Source organism: Alexandromys fortis, unplaced genomic scaffold (genome assembly GCF_014885135.2).
Source record: "Alexandromys fortis isolate MF-2015 unplaced genomic scaffold, M_Fortis_MF-2015_v1.1 scaffold_148, whole genome shotgun sequence".
Lineage (NCBI taxonomy): Eukaryota > Metazoa > Chordata > Mammalia > Rodentia > Cricetidae > Alexandromys > Alexandromys fortis.
Genome location: NW_026068019.1, coordinates 3,618,481 through 3,633,210, shown reverse-complemented (window position 1 = coordinate 3,633,210; position 14,730 = coordinate 3,618,481). Strand labels below are relative to the sequence as shown.

The 14,730-nt window shown below is 41.4% G+C and overlaps 1 protein-coding gene across 4 annotated transcripts in view; it reads right to left on the bottom strand.

The window, feature by feature from the left end:
* Positions 1-14,730, bottom strand: part of Ltbp1 (latent transforming growth factor beta binding protein 1) — a 374,464-nt gene that overhangs the window by 70,013 nt on the left and 289,721 nt on the right. For all 4 annotated transcript variants that reach the window (XM_050162976.1, XM_050162975.1, XM_050162977.1 and 1 more), the window contains 3 exons: positions 12,894-13,016; positions 6,737-6,859; positions 4,773-4,895 (listed from right to left, as the gene is read on the bottom strand). In XM_050162976.1, coding sequence (XP_050018933.1) covers positions 4,773-4,895; positions 6,737-6,859; positions 12,894-13,016 — 369 coding nt within the window. The remainder of the gene's footprint in view (positions 1-4,772; positions 4,896-6,736; positions 6,860-12,893; positions 13,017-14,730) is intronic.

Here is a 14,730-nt window from a genome sequence, read left to right as displayed (position 1 = left end):
CTGTTTTCAGAAATTGCTTCCTAACATGGCTGTATCGTTTCACACTCTGGTTTCCTCCTGGAAGAGACATTATTCCATTTTTCTGTATGTATTTGGCTAACTCCACAGCTGTTCTAGTGGGTGAGCTGATTTCCTTTCTTTGCTCCTTAGAAAAGAAGGTACCAAAGTGAGATGAAACTTAGTTGATCATTAGCATTAAATTAAAGAAAAGAAAATCTCAACTTGAAAAGGAGTCAAATCTAGAGAATGCAAAATTCAGCAAGAAATACCACGTGACCTGGCAATCTGCATCAGGACAAAGAAGTCTGTAAGCAGGAATATTTAATAATCTTATTTTCATTCATATCTCAAAATTTAAGAGAAAATAGCATTGTTTTAAGTGCTTATATAGTAATGTGTAGATGTAAAAACTCTTATGTATAATATAATCCACTTTAATATGTATTTTTATTCTTGTTTGCGATCTCTGCAACAACCTTGCAAAAACCAAATCAGAGTGAGAACTATGCACAGTGGTGCACTCTTGACAGCCCACTCTGGAAGCTAAGGCAGGAGCATGACAAATTTGAGGGATGCTTGTGCTGCAGAGTGAGCTCGATGCCAGCTTGGGCTAACAGTGAGATCCTGTCTCCCTCGAAGACAATGAAAGAACTGCTTGAGCATCAAAAGTGCTCCATGTGGGATTGTCTCCCACGGGGTGGTGTGAACAGTCTTCCTAGGAATAAAGGAATGTGTTTCCCAGAAAGTGACAGTGGAATCTTGCCACTTTCCCCATCACCTCTGCATTATTAAATAGCATGGTCCATTTTGGTCTTCTTTGCCCAGCGGTCATGTTTGGCACACAGTCTGTAATTCTCTCCTCCCCTTGAAGCTTTTTCTTTGCTTGGGGTCCAGTTCTCCCCATCACACATCACTTCCTCGGGTTCTCTGCTGTCCCTACCCGTTCATTCCTTTCTACATGGTGGAAGGTCTAGGAGCTCTTCTCTCCTCCAGCAGCACTTCCTCTGGAGTGATCCCACTCAACCTTTAAACATGTGTGCTGATGGCTCACAGCCCAGGCCTCACCCCTCGATTCTAGATACCCGGCATTGGACTGATTTGCTATTCATACTTGAACAGTCACTCTGGGAAGGAAAACCGAACATGTCATGTGGAAATCCTACTCTCCACAGAGTCTGCTCCATTGAGGCTTCAACACCTGCTATTACTTTGAATGCAATGCTCTTCTCATCAATATTCACAAGTCAGTGACTTAAGGAAACCACTATTTCCCCATACGGAACCCCACACGGATCCCATTTTACAGGTTATCGCCATTTAACAAGCTATGCCTTTTACTGACTTATCACACCTATTGTTAACTTCCGTACTGGAATGAAGGGAATTCCAGAAGGGCAGGAAATATATATGCCCAGCTTTTATATGTGGCCTGTACCTCCAATACAGGCTCCTACAAATTCAGTACTATATGAAATTGATAAACAAATAAATAAGTGAATGATTCTGACCTGAAAAGAAAAAATGACTTCTCACTGTCTTTTGTTTGTTTGTTTGCATTTTTGATGTTTCAACCACAAAGAGATAAGAGCCTCAGAATGACAGGTACCAAGTCATTTTCTGAGACTCCAAAAGGAGCTCTACAGAGAACAGCTCTAGGGAAATTGGGGGACAGGATCTGGTAGGTTTGAGATTAAGTTAGAGCCTCGCAGGTTGGAGGCAGAGCCTTTTGTATGCCGAAGGACCCGAGATCTCTAAGAAATGAGACAAGGAGGTCACCAGCATCATGCCGACACTTAGTTTCTGCCTCTCAGCAGAGGCTGGTGGGTCTGCGGGAAAATGGTGCATGAAGGCCAGATCTCCACTGAAATTGGGAAAAAAATTGCACATGTAAATATAAAGTCTAACAAGAAGGATGGTTCTTCCTCCCACAGCTGTGAGAGGTATGTGAACATTCATAGACAGTTAATTATGGCAAAATACATTCCACTGGTGAGGGCCGGAAACAGGACTAGGTGGGAATTAGCAGGCTGAGTGCTAATGTGGTTTCAAAGGGAGTTCTGAGTTAGCTGGATGGACTCCAGTCCTATTTATAACCCAACACTGGGGAAATTAATCCTGACTTTAAGAGAAATGAGCTTCATTACACATCCAAAGGAAATTTTCATGGGGAACATAATTATATCTTATAAACATATATATTAATAATAAAGAATAAGTTGGCTAGAGGTTTTTGTTTGGCTTGTCATGCAATAAATGTTTTTAGAATAAAAACATTTTAAGGCCTTCTGATGACATACCTACATGTTTTTTTTTTTGAAAAACCAGAATAAAAGAATATACTCTCTGCAGGGCAGTGATGGTGCACACCTTTAATCCCAGCACTTGGGAGGCAGAGACAGATGGATCTCTATGAGTTTGAGGCCAGCCTGGACTACAAAGTGCATTCCATAATAGCCAGGGTTACACAGAGAAAACCTGTCTCAAAAAAAACAAAAACAATAACAACAACAACAAAAACAATCCTGTTCTCAAAAGAATATACTTTCTGGTGAATACTGTCAAAATTTCAGGCATGGTTGGGGCTGGAGAGATGGATCAGTGGTTAAGAACACTGACTGCTCTTCCAGAGGACCTGAGTTCAATTCCCATAACAGTCTGTAACTCAGTCCCAGGAGATCCACCACCCTCTTCTGGCTTCCATCAGCATTGCACACACATGGTGCATAGACATATACACAGACAAAACAACCATACACACACACACACATTTCTGATGACCTCTTGGCATGGCCAATAATGGTGGTCATCATCAATGATGATGGTTGACCAGTCAATGATGGTTGGTTTAGGGTTCCCACATGTTCGTATTGGCCTTGCTACTGACTGACTTCCTAAGAGCATCTTCCATAGCAGGCCCTTCATAGCACAGAGCTCCCTCCATCACAACTGTCCCTTCTTCCAATAATGTCATCATATCGAACCTTTAACCTATTTATTGGAGTTCCCTAAATACAGTTTTTGGGTATCATCTATTTCAGAACTTGTTGAATACTTGTCTATTTTTGAGTAGAAATACTAGTGATAGCATTTTGTCCAGGTTCTTAACCTTGGGAAATATTACTATCCTGGGGTAAAATCCTAGAAGCTGACTTAACTGGTACACAGACAATATGCATTTTTAAAGCCTTTGAAATTAGACTCAAATTGTACCTTAAGAGGACCGAGTTATTTTCTGCTCCTAGAAGCAGCAGAGACAGGTATTCAGCCTCTTTGAGAATACTTGTGCCAAGCTGTCTTATAAAAATGCAGCATGCTGTAATTCACAATGGCTCTTCCCCAGCTAATGGAGCTAGGAGTGAAAAGAATGTTGAACCATTAAATGCTCTGCCAGGAGGTGATTCTTGAAAATGGTTGTGGCGGTTTAAATAAGAATGGTCCCCATAGGCTCATATAGTTGAATGCTTGGTCATCAGGGAGTGGCAATACTTGAGAGAGATTAGGAGGCGTGGCCTTGTTGGAGTAGCTATGTCTCTCAAAATAGACTCTGGGGTTTTAAAGGCTCAAACCAGACCCAGGGTTTCTCTTCTTGCTGCCTGTGGAACCAGATGTAGAACTCTCGGTGTTGTTTCTCCAGCATCACATCTGCCTGTTAGCCACTGTACAACTCACCATAATGACAGTGGACTAGATATCTGAAACTGTAAACACATCCCAGTTAAATGCTTTCTTTTGTAAGAGCTGTTCATGGGGTCTCTTCACAGCAACAGAACCCTAAGACAGTGGCAGAGCAGGGGCCCTGTGATGGTTTGTCTTTGTAATCCCCCACTTAGGCTCTTGGGTTTGAACACGTGTTCTCTAGCAGGGGGTGGTATTTTTGGAGGCTGTGGGACTTTAAGGAGCCTTTAGAGAACCGGAGTAAACAGCCACTAGGGGATGAGTCCAACTCTGCTCCTGGTCTGTCTCTGCCTATCGATCCGCAAGCATCTGAGCAATCAATTTTCCTCTCCTGCTGCTTCAGCTCAAACAGCTCTGGCTGCCACGCCTTCCCCATCATGGCGGACTGTACATTCAAACTATGAACCAAAATAAATCCTTCTGCCCTCAGATTTCCTCTTGTTTGATATTTTGATTGCAGCCAAGAGAAAATTAACATCACCCCTCACGTGTGGGACACAGTCCAGACGATCATGAGTGATTTCACAACTGACAGCTTACACATGCACCAAACAGGTAGGGAAGCTGGAAATAACATTCCTTGGATGGGCCCTGAACACACAGACTGTTCATGAGGGATGAGGTGATGGTGAGAGCGAGCTAAAGAACATGTCAGGAGAAAATACTCTTGCGTATGAGCTGGCCAGGTGCCCAGAATACCTCATACAGTCTCCAAGCCACAGCCAACTGCCCAGTTCTGGACGTGTGTGCTACCTTGTAGAAGTGTTCCATACAGAAAGACTCAGCTCTTTAAAGCCCTCAGCTGGTGTGGAAAATTAAGCTGCATTAGTTGTTTGGGCCATTTGGAAGACAGTTTTGTACAAAGGGTGTAGTTCAGAACCATGCACCCAGTGTAAGCCATCCATCACTGGTACACAGAAAATTGGCAGTCTCCCCTCTCTTTTGTCTCTTCACGCGACAGTGGAAGGAAATCCTTTCCAGGGAGCTAACCCTCCATTCCGAAGGCAAAGGTTGAGCTCCTACATGGCAGGTAGGAAGACTCCACATTGCCTCGGATTATAACATGTTCTGGTCCTGAGGCAGGGCCAGGTGCTCACCTTCACAGTGGTCTCCCAGCGCAGACGCTCTGTAACCCTGGTTGCACACACACTGGAAGGAGCCCTCTGTGTTCCTGCACTGCCCATGAGAGCAGAGGTGATGGTGTTGGCATTCGTCAATATCTGTGAGCAAAATAATACGGAGAGACTAGAGTCAATCATTTGTATCAGAGAAGATACAGCGATTTCTGGTTTATAGTCGAGTAAGATCTTTCATTAAGTGATGTATGCTAAGCTGAAGAAAAGGGTAACTCTACAATAGGGAAAATTCTAACAAACTTAAAAATGTAAATCATCTGTATGCATGAGTTTCACTATGTAAATATGGGTAGCAAATAATTTGCTGTCATTTATGAACCCCATTTTGATACATTTAATTTTAACACTTGTGAGAGCACACAGGCTTAAAAAAGCCTAAAATAAAGGTCCTCAAATCACACAGGACAAACTTGGCCTACTATTAATTAGTATAAATCAAATTTTATTTAAAACTACTCTGTATATTCACTTATTATACATTGCAGAAAAGATTGGCCAACTTTGTCTTTAAATAGTGCAGCATGTGTATCCTTTCTTTGTCCTTTCTAAGTTACCTAGTGGGCGCTGAGCAACTGGGCTTCATCCATCTGTCTGTCCATCCATCCATCCATCCATCCATCCATCCATCCATCCATTTATCCATCCATCCATCCATCCACTGTCATTCATTCTCTCTCCCTCTAAACGCAGGACCATTCTGGCCAAATCTTCCCCTCCCCCTCATCTCATTGGATACTCCGCATTGTCACTCACTTGCTCCACCTGGAAACAAACATCCTCAACTTGAGTATCATTTGCTTCAGTCACATGACCCTGAGCTCAGGCATTCACCTGTTATGTGCTGCATCCACACATGATGACACAAATACCCTGCATAATTCAAAATACTTCACCCTCATGGTTACACTGTAGTAACAGACTTCTGGGGGCAGAAGTTATATTTATCACATTCTTTAGGATGCCTCAGATAACACCTTGCTGTGGGGTCGGCACTCAGTTCATCCTACTTGTGGAAGGATTTATTTTTTTAACATTGGAAACCATTTCTCTTTTTCTGCCAGTGTTTCTATAAGGTGTAGCACATGTATCAGCTCCCACAAGGAATCTTGGTCATTTTTTTCTCCCACACTGTGGTAGTCATATCTTTGGTTAGACTGTCATAGCATTTGGCAACTAAAGTGGGTTTTCCCTGCTGACAGTTCATCACTGAATGGACCCTGACAGGCTTTGCCAGAGGACTCTGAATGTGGGAGCCTGATGCCATCATGTGCAGATCTTGTATCTACTCCATTGTAGGTAAATGGGGTTAGGGATTACAAAGGCATGCATATTAAGAGGGGTTCTAGAACAAGTTGCTTAACTTATCTGTGTACATAATGTGCTTGTGCACATCTCAGGTTAGTTAGGCATTCCATTTCTAGGGAGGGATGCCTGGGGAAGGGGACACTAGCAATGGCAGATGCTTCTGTGATCACCATCAGATACACTTGCTTTTAGGATGCTGTCAGTAAATGGTTTTGCTTATGAAACAATCTTCATCTCTGAGAATAAGGCACAAACTCTTTCAGTGTACCAAAATTGGCCAAAAGAAAATTGAAGTCTAAATATCCACTGAAATTATTAGCATTCTATATAGCATAATAGCAGGCCAATATAATAACCTTCTAATTATGGAATCACAGCACATAAAACCACAACATTAATTTAAATGCTTAAATGGACGTTACTTTATGTAGTAAAGAGTTACAAAGACAGCAGTAATTTATCTTCTTAATATGATACTTAGCCACCAGTCGCCAATGTCATATTTTTTTATTTTATTGACTTGTCTGATTTTTGTAAAAGTACCTGGGATTCAGAGACTGTAATGGCCGAGGCTGTGTCTCTTACCCTGGTCTCAGCAATTGCTGATGGCACACACCTACCTTCGCATTGGTCTTTAGCTGCTGACAGCTGATATCCCTGTCCACAGGTACACCGGAAGGAGCCATCAGTGTTTTTGCACTGTCCGTTCATGCATAGGTTCCCTTGTTGACATTCATCAACGTCTGTTAACATACACGATGACAACTGGCTTTTAGAAAGAGGCTCCCCCAGAGAAGAACATGGCAATCCCTTCAGTGGTCACAAAACAATAGTACTAAACCTTCATCAACCTCGTATGTTGACTTGTGTAAGTTAAATGAGTACAAAAGCAACTTGCAGCTCCCACTATCTCATCGAAACACTTTGCATATAGCATAAGACAACGTAAGAGTTTAGAGCTGAAAATGGAAGGCAGAACACAAAGCTCATGGTAACAGCTGCTAGATCCAGCAGGCCCGCCACACTGTATGAAGGATAGAAACGAAACTATCTGGAACAAACAAATACAAATCCTGGCAGCTACAGAAGGCGGCAGAAGCATACACTTTCTTTATAATTTGAATTAGGAGGTCAAAGAGTTGTGCTAAGTACAACTGACCTACCTTGCAAAATAACACAGGAACCGTGAAAAATGGAACTAATGTGACAGATGATGACAAAGAAAGTCTCAGTGAGAATGTGGTGTTTGAGGACTTAATAAAATGCTGCCAGTAATCCCAGCTCTTGGAAAGACTGAGCCAGGAGGACCATGAGTTCCATCTATACAGACACATAGTGAAACCTTGTCTCGTAAAAAATTCCAAACTAATATCACATGTTTTCCCTCTCTCTTTGTCTGTATATATGTATGCATATGTATATGCACATAAGGGTGTACATTTAGGGCACAAATGTAAAGGTGGGAGCATTGGAGTAATCTGAAGGGAAGGAAGGAGAAGAGAAGGTAATAAGAGGTAATAAGCTGGATGTGCCATGAAGCAGTTGAGAGCAACATTCTGGGGGAGAAGTAGAGAAAAGGGAGTAGGGAAAGGGAGCGGAAGGGAAGAGTGAAATGTGGTAATAGTGTATGAAAATGTCACCGTGAAATTACATAGTAGCCAAACATCAATTGAAAAATAAAAACTCCGAAGAATAAACAAGACTTGGAAAAAGATAGGGCAGCTGATGGAGAAAGGCTGTAACATCCTAAAGGAACACTACCAAGCACTAGTGACCTTGGAAATGTCGTGGGTGTGAAGTGACCAGAATGCAGCAAAGCAGGGCTTCCTCTGTGATGTGGACATTCGTAGGAGAAACAAGGGCGGGCTTTCCACATGGCTCTGGCTGTCTACCGTAATGATTTATATTGTCTGTCAACTTCATGTGCTCTAGCATCACCTCAGCGACAAATCTCTCAGCACATGGAGGAAGGACTTTCGAGGTCAGGCTAATTGAGGTAGAAAGACTCACACTCCAATGTCAAACTATAGAAAGGAGAAGACCCATCCCCACTTCCTGACTGTGGATGCAGTATGGCAAGCCGTCTCAAGCACCTACCGTCACGACTGCCCCATCGGCCCCATCATGATGGACTGGACTCTAAAACTATGGGTCAAAATAAGCCCTTTCTCTCTCAGCAAGGCAGAAAGTAGTGAACACAGCTACCGTTTTGGTCTGTCCTAATTTGAGAATTCTGTCCTGCATTGGCCCAGCCTTAGTGCGTTCTGCTGGACAGCTAGCAATGTATAAACATTTATAATTATTAAGGCATGGTACAATTGTTCTTCACCACAGGCCTCTGAGAATGGGGGAGGGCAACTTATGCAAACTGCACTAACCTTCTCTCTGACTTAAACAGATGCGCACAACAACTAAAGGAGCCGAGAAGAAGCTGCGCTCTATGATCAATGAACAACAAACAACAGTTGTTTGCCTCTAAAAAACGCCTTCATTACTATGTGTCTGTAAGTATTTACCAGCAATCCCCATCCACTGTACAGCCTTTTGCCTCTAGTATAATGGACAGTTTGTCTGTTTCCTGATCAAAGTTGGGTTTCTTAATCTCTAATGAGGTATTATTCATCCTCTGGCCAAATTATTCCAAGTTTCCCCAAATAACTTCCACATTATGAATAAAGTTACGGTCCAATAGTTTGTTTCTTATTTTACTTTGTTATCCATTGTACTTGCTCTCATTGATTAAAATCTTTTTATCTACTTCACTGATTATGTCAATGGCTGGCTCCTTTTATTTATTAAGAAATCTTGTTTGTGCACAGAGACATTTAATCATGAAGCCAAATTCCATGCTCGGAATTATTTTGTGCCTTTCCAGAATCCTCAGTCTATCGGCATTAGGAAGGTTGTAGATGCTTCTCTACTTTGTATGAAAACACTTGAGGCATCAATGCACAAACTGGGACCAACCTTAGCTCTTGCTGGATCTCATATCACATCTAACAGAATTTTTAGTGTTTTGGCATCTTTCTGACTTTCTCATAGATAATGGCAAACTAGATATTCCCATAGGAAGACATTTGCCAAGAGGACAGGCACTCCATTCCAAGTACCAGCAAGGTGTGCCAGACATCACTTAGACTACTCGTTTATGTTGGGAAGACTGCCCAAAGCCATTCATTCGAAGTCATGACACAGACACCAGGCACCTCAAGGCATGTCATTATTACAAAGTGTTTTCTATGTCTTTAAAATGACCTACTGTCATTTTAGAAGAGGCACCTAGTTTTAGAGATGGTTTTTTCTCTTTCCAATGAGGGACAGAATTATTGAAACAAAGGGAAAGTTTCTATTAAAATAGGCATTTAGGGCATATCTTACTTTTAACACATCTTACTGTGATAAGACCTTTCCAGAGGAAAAAATATAGATTGTTAGGGCATACAATGATATGTATGTATATATACACATATATACATTTGTTATCATGATAAAAGATAACATTATATGTTATATATGCTATAATGTTAAGAGTAAGAAGCAATGAGTTAAGACATTGAAGCACTGGATATACTCTTAGAGTCTCCAAACTGCCACCAGGACATTTAGTGAGGTGAAGAAAAAAGTAAACATTAGGGACCACCAATAAAGTAAAGTTGATAGAGTTCCTGGGATATCAAAGAAAGAAGACATTTATGACTTGGGATGAGTCTAATAATGAAAGATGTTCTTTAAGGAAAAAAAAAAAAACTAAAGAAAAAGGCTTTGGTAGAGGAGTAATGAGAGCAGTTAGCTCATTGCAGGTGCCCAAAGCACAAAATAGGAATTTTCCTTTCTTCTATCCTAGACTCTAAGGGGGAGACCCAGAGTAGAGGGGAGGGTTGAAAGCTGAGCAAAGCCAACAGCCCTTCCCCAGCTCCTGTCTGTGCAGTGCTGTTTCCTCTCCCTGCTAAGTTTTCCTCCCTTATATCTAGTATCTATGACCAGGTTTAGACAGCAGCACCTCTTCAAGGCTTTCCCAGCAGACCGTACTTCTTGAGTTTAACAAGGCTTTTCTCATTGCCTCTAATGTCACAAACATGGCCCAAATTGTCATGTCACTTTCTGCAAACACATCAACTCATTCTCCACCCCCTACCACCACCTGGAATTAAAACATGCAATCTCCACATTGACCCTGTCAGCTACTTACCATGATTAATCCCTTTTTCACATAAGGAAAGAGGCCCATGGCTAACTAATGCAGCCTATGCAAAACAGTAGCTTAAAGGTATCAAAGCCAAGAGCTGGTAGACCTTTCCTTTATAAAGAGGTTCTGGGAATGGACCCCAGGACTTTCTTACATTGTTAAACATGTGGTCTACAGCATCATCTATTCCCCCTTTAAAAGAAAATCCTAAATCCTGGATTTTTTTTTTGGAATTTTACACATTTTCTCCTAGTCCTCTTCCTTTCTTGGAGTCAACCTAGGGTTCTACTTTGTGTTTAGTTGTCTTAGTTCCAAGTCAGTTATATGTCTTGGGGAGCAGAGGCCAGGATCCTGTACCATCCCCTTTTCTGTGGTATCTTTATCATGATCAGATTGGGCAGATAGAAATTTGTGAGAGAAAGCCATGTAGACATGAAGTGTTCTGGTCATTATGTACATCAGTTGCCTGGGTCACTCTCATGACAACCACGATAACTCCAACCTTCACTGTTTGGTTAAGATAGCTACACTTAGTGAATGAAGTGAGGCTCTAGGGAGTCCTATCAGAGAGCAGAAGGCTCAACTGTCTCGGCAACTCTCAAAAGCAAGCCAGTTGTGCAAGCCATGCACTCAGTGCATGTCCACTCTTGAGTTTCATTCATTTAGACAGTATAAGTTGCTAAAATTGCATGACATAAAACCTGAAAGTCAGAGGTTATTCATGCAAGGTCTCACAGTGGTCCACAAGAAGAGGCACTGTGAAAGAAGCAGCGAGGAAGAAGGTAGGTATGACATGTAGGTGACTCTTGAGCAAGCACTTGGGTCTAAATAAGCCCAGGGCACTCTGATAGCATGATGTTAACTTGAATTCATCAGAGAATACAAGCTGAAGAAGGCAATAGGGACAATTACATTTGAAATATGATATAGAGATAGAATTTATAAGAGCTTTTCTCAACAGCAGATTAAAAAAACGGAGAGATAAAGTGATGACATATGATTATAAAGTAAACATATCTACCAAATATGAATTGATAGTAACATATAAGGTTCAAGATCTTTGTTCACTGGTACCCTGGTAAGTATGGTGGGGGTGCAACTGAGAAGAGATGGGAGAGAAATTCTAGATAGTTCCTGTGTAGAACTTGGCCTGAGGAGATGCATCTCTTAAGGAGTGAACAGAAAAGGTGCGAATATGGGTGGGCAGAGGAGGACCAGGAGAAATGGAGACATATCATCTACTCGATGTCATTCACAGGCAGTGACTGGTACTCCACTGTGGGCGAGGAACAGGGCACCCGATCCAATGCCTTTCGAGTTCCTGCTGCAAGCAGAGAATGGCTCATCTCCCACAGAATGCTGGGACATTCCTTTATTCCTTGCCTACTGGAAGGGGAACTTAAAGTTCCAGCTCCTTCACCTGAAGTATGACATTAATTTAGGAAAGAAGAAAAACGTGTATTTATTTCCTCATTTTTTGCCTTAGGAAGAACATGCTTTGGGGTATAAAAGTAGTGGAAGAAAGCAGAACAACCTACAGTTTGGCTGTAAAAAAAAAATTTATTTGGGGCTGAGGAAATGTCTAAATGGAAGTGCTTATTCCAAGTTTGAGGACCTGAGTTCAGATCCCCACAGTCACACGAAAGCAGGAATGGCTGTGGGTGCTTCATAACTCCAGCACTGGGAAACAGAGATAAGCCGATCTCAAGAGCTTACTGGCCTTTACATGTATGTGCGCGGGTGCGTGCACATGTGAGTGCATGTGTGTGCATACACACACACACAATTTGTTTAAAAAGAATTACTAAGAGCAAAATTAGCGAAACTACATGCCAATTATAATATACCACAAAGGCAAATCATATGTGTATGTATGTGCGTATGTATATATATATACAATATGCATGTACAAAGGCACATATGTAAATGAGTATATGTTCAAAGATCATATGTGTTTGTTTGAAAACAAAAAGCTTGATAAATATAAAGAGCTATCAACAAAAATGCATAAATAACAAATATAAATTGTTAATAAAAATAAGAAATATTAATAACTGCAAATGTTCAAGGAATTGTTAAGAAATGAGGACACAAAAATTAGACTTCTTAAAATGAAAAGAAATACACATTTAAGAACTAGAAACGGATATTTTCCTATTTAACACTAAAAACATCCAGGAAATATTATCAAATATTTCCACACTTAGATAAATAATTTTAAAGCTGAGGCAAAAGTTTATTTTAAAAAGAGATCTACCAGTAATAAGAAGTTGGGAAAACTATAACGATACATTGAGTATGATGTAACTTTGAAAAATGATGTTTGAAGAGTTAATAAGGGCATGGAGAATGTGTATAATATACAACTGACAAACAGGCAGATGAAAACTATGCATATCACATACAGTGTTCAAGACATGTGACATTTATAAAAACCCATTCTGGACTCACCCACAAGAAGGAGCCAAATATGCTTCAAGGGGATCAATGAAAAAAAAAAAAAACAACAACATAGGTATACAGTCCATTTTTAAGGCTGGCCACTCAATTCTACTCATGCAATGCAATGGGAAGTGTGAGCACAGACTTACCTTGACAGTGCCGATGGTCCGGTGTGGGGCTATAGCCCTTGTGACAGGAACACATGTAGGAGCCTTCAAGGTTGGTGCAGGAACCGTTAGTGCAGACTTTTGGCTGCAGGCACTCGTCCACATCTTGCAAGATGTTGTGTAATGGAAAGAAAGAAACAAGAGAGAGGGAAGGAGAGCATGAATCAAATCAAGCTTGATTAGAGCGGGGAAGAGCAGACCTTTACAAGAACAGGCAGATTCTTGGACTTCCAAGGTGGTCCTGAAGAGAAGCAGCAGCTGTGCTTGGAGTGGATCGTGGTTCTCTGCCTCACTCACTTCCTAAGTACGACGAAGACTGGACCAAAAGAACTGCGTAAACAAGTCAGAAACGCTTGGAGGGCCTGTTGTAAATGAGGGTGGGAGTGGGGACAGTAATTTTAGGACAATATGTCCCACTGTAATATCAATAATCCAAGAGGAAAAGCCTCAGCTATAATTTAGCCTAAGTATCATGAGTCTATAATGTAACCAAAATACCTTTCTTTAAGATTTATTTTTATTTTAAATACTCAATGTGTATGTGTCTACGTGAGGGCCTATGTACATGAGTGTATGTGCCACTCAAGGCTAGAAAAGGGCAGTGCCCCCGTCCTCGCCAGAGGTGGAGTTATAGGCAGTTAGCCACTGAACACGGTTGCTGGAAGCTGCACGTAGGTCCTCTGCAATAGTGTGGGCTCTTAGCTTCCAAGCTGTCTCTCCAGCCAAATCAAGGCATCATAATGACTAAGGCTGTTTAAATACATTTATTCTATTTTTCACTGATCATCAAGAGAGCGAAAACGCCTTTGACTCTCCTCAGAAGGCAGCGTGTCAACAGCCCGGCGAAGCCTTTGCCTTCATTTAGCAACCCAGAGCTTGGGTTACTCTTATTTTCACTGCATTTTACAAAGACAGGTTTTTTTTTTCTTGAAAGAGAACTCAGAAATAAAGTTAGAGTAAAATATAGCAGAGGCACATCTGGGAGTGTGCATTCCATGTGCACACTGAGGAAGAAGCCATTGGCATTGCCCACAGAGTTCAGTGTTGCTTTAAAAAAAAATAACCCTAATTACGGCGCACCAATCTTAGTTCCTGACAACCGCAAGTAGGACTTCCAGGCTGCCTCATTACCCACCCTTTCTTTGCTTGTGGGAACTTACTTTTGTAAACACTGAGGGCAAACAACTTGAAAGAAGATGCCAAGAGCTGGGGCCAAAGTAAATAATGGAACAGAACGAGCCTAGACACGGGGCACGTAAAATTCCAGACAGCAGCAAGAGAATGTCATGTCTAGTATCTGGTTTGCTTTCAAAAATGTTAACAAGTTCAGAAATGTATGGACCCTCTGTTTAATTACTCACGCTCCAGCAGAAATGATTTACAGAGCTGTAGAGTGTACCAGCAAAGCCTGCTCCTAGGGCCGTATTTTATTTAAATTGCAGACACTGCAGATTGCCATGCACGGGGCACTTACAATAACGCTGACGTTTTTTAAAACTACCACCGTGATTAATGATGAAGCCGAATGCTATATAATATCTAGGGCAGTTTCATGTGTTTATCCTTTTCTTTACTTATTATAGACAAAACTGTACAAAACCAGTCATTTCTGTAGACAAACCAGTTAAGATTTGAATGGGTGCACGACCTTGATGGAAATTAAACTCTGGAAGGAATAACAGGCAGCAAGGAATATACCCAAGGAATGTCTACAAAGAAGGGAAGTAGTTACAGAGAAGCTCCCACACATACACACGAGAGAGAGAGAGAGAGAGAGAGAGAGAGAGAGAGAGAGAGAGAGAGAGAGAGAGAGAGAGAG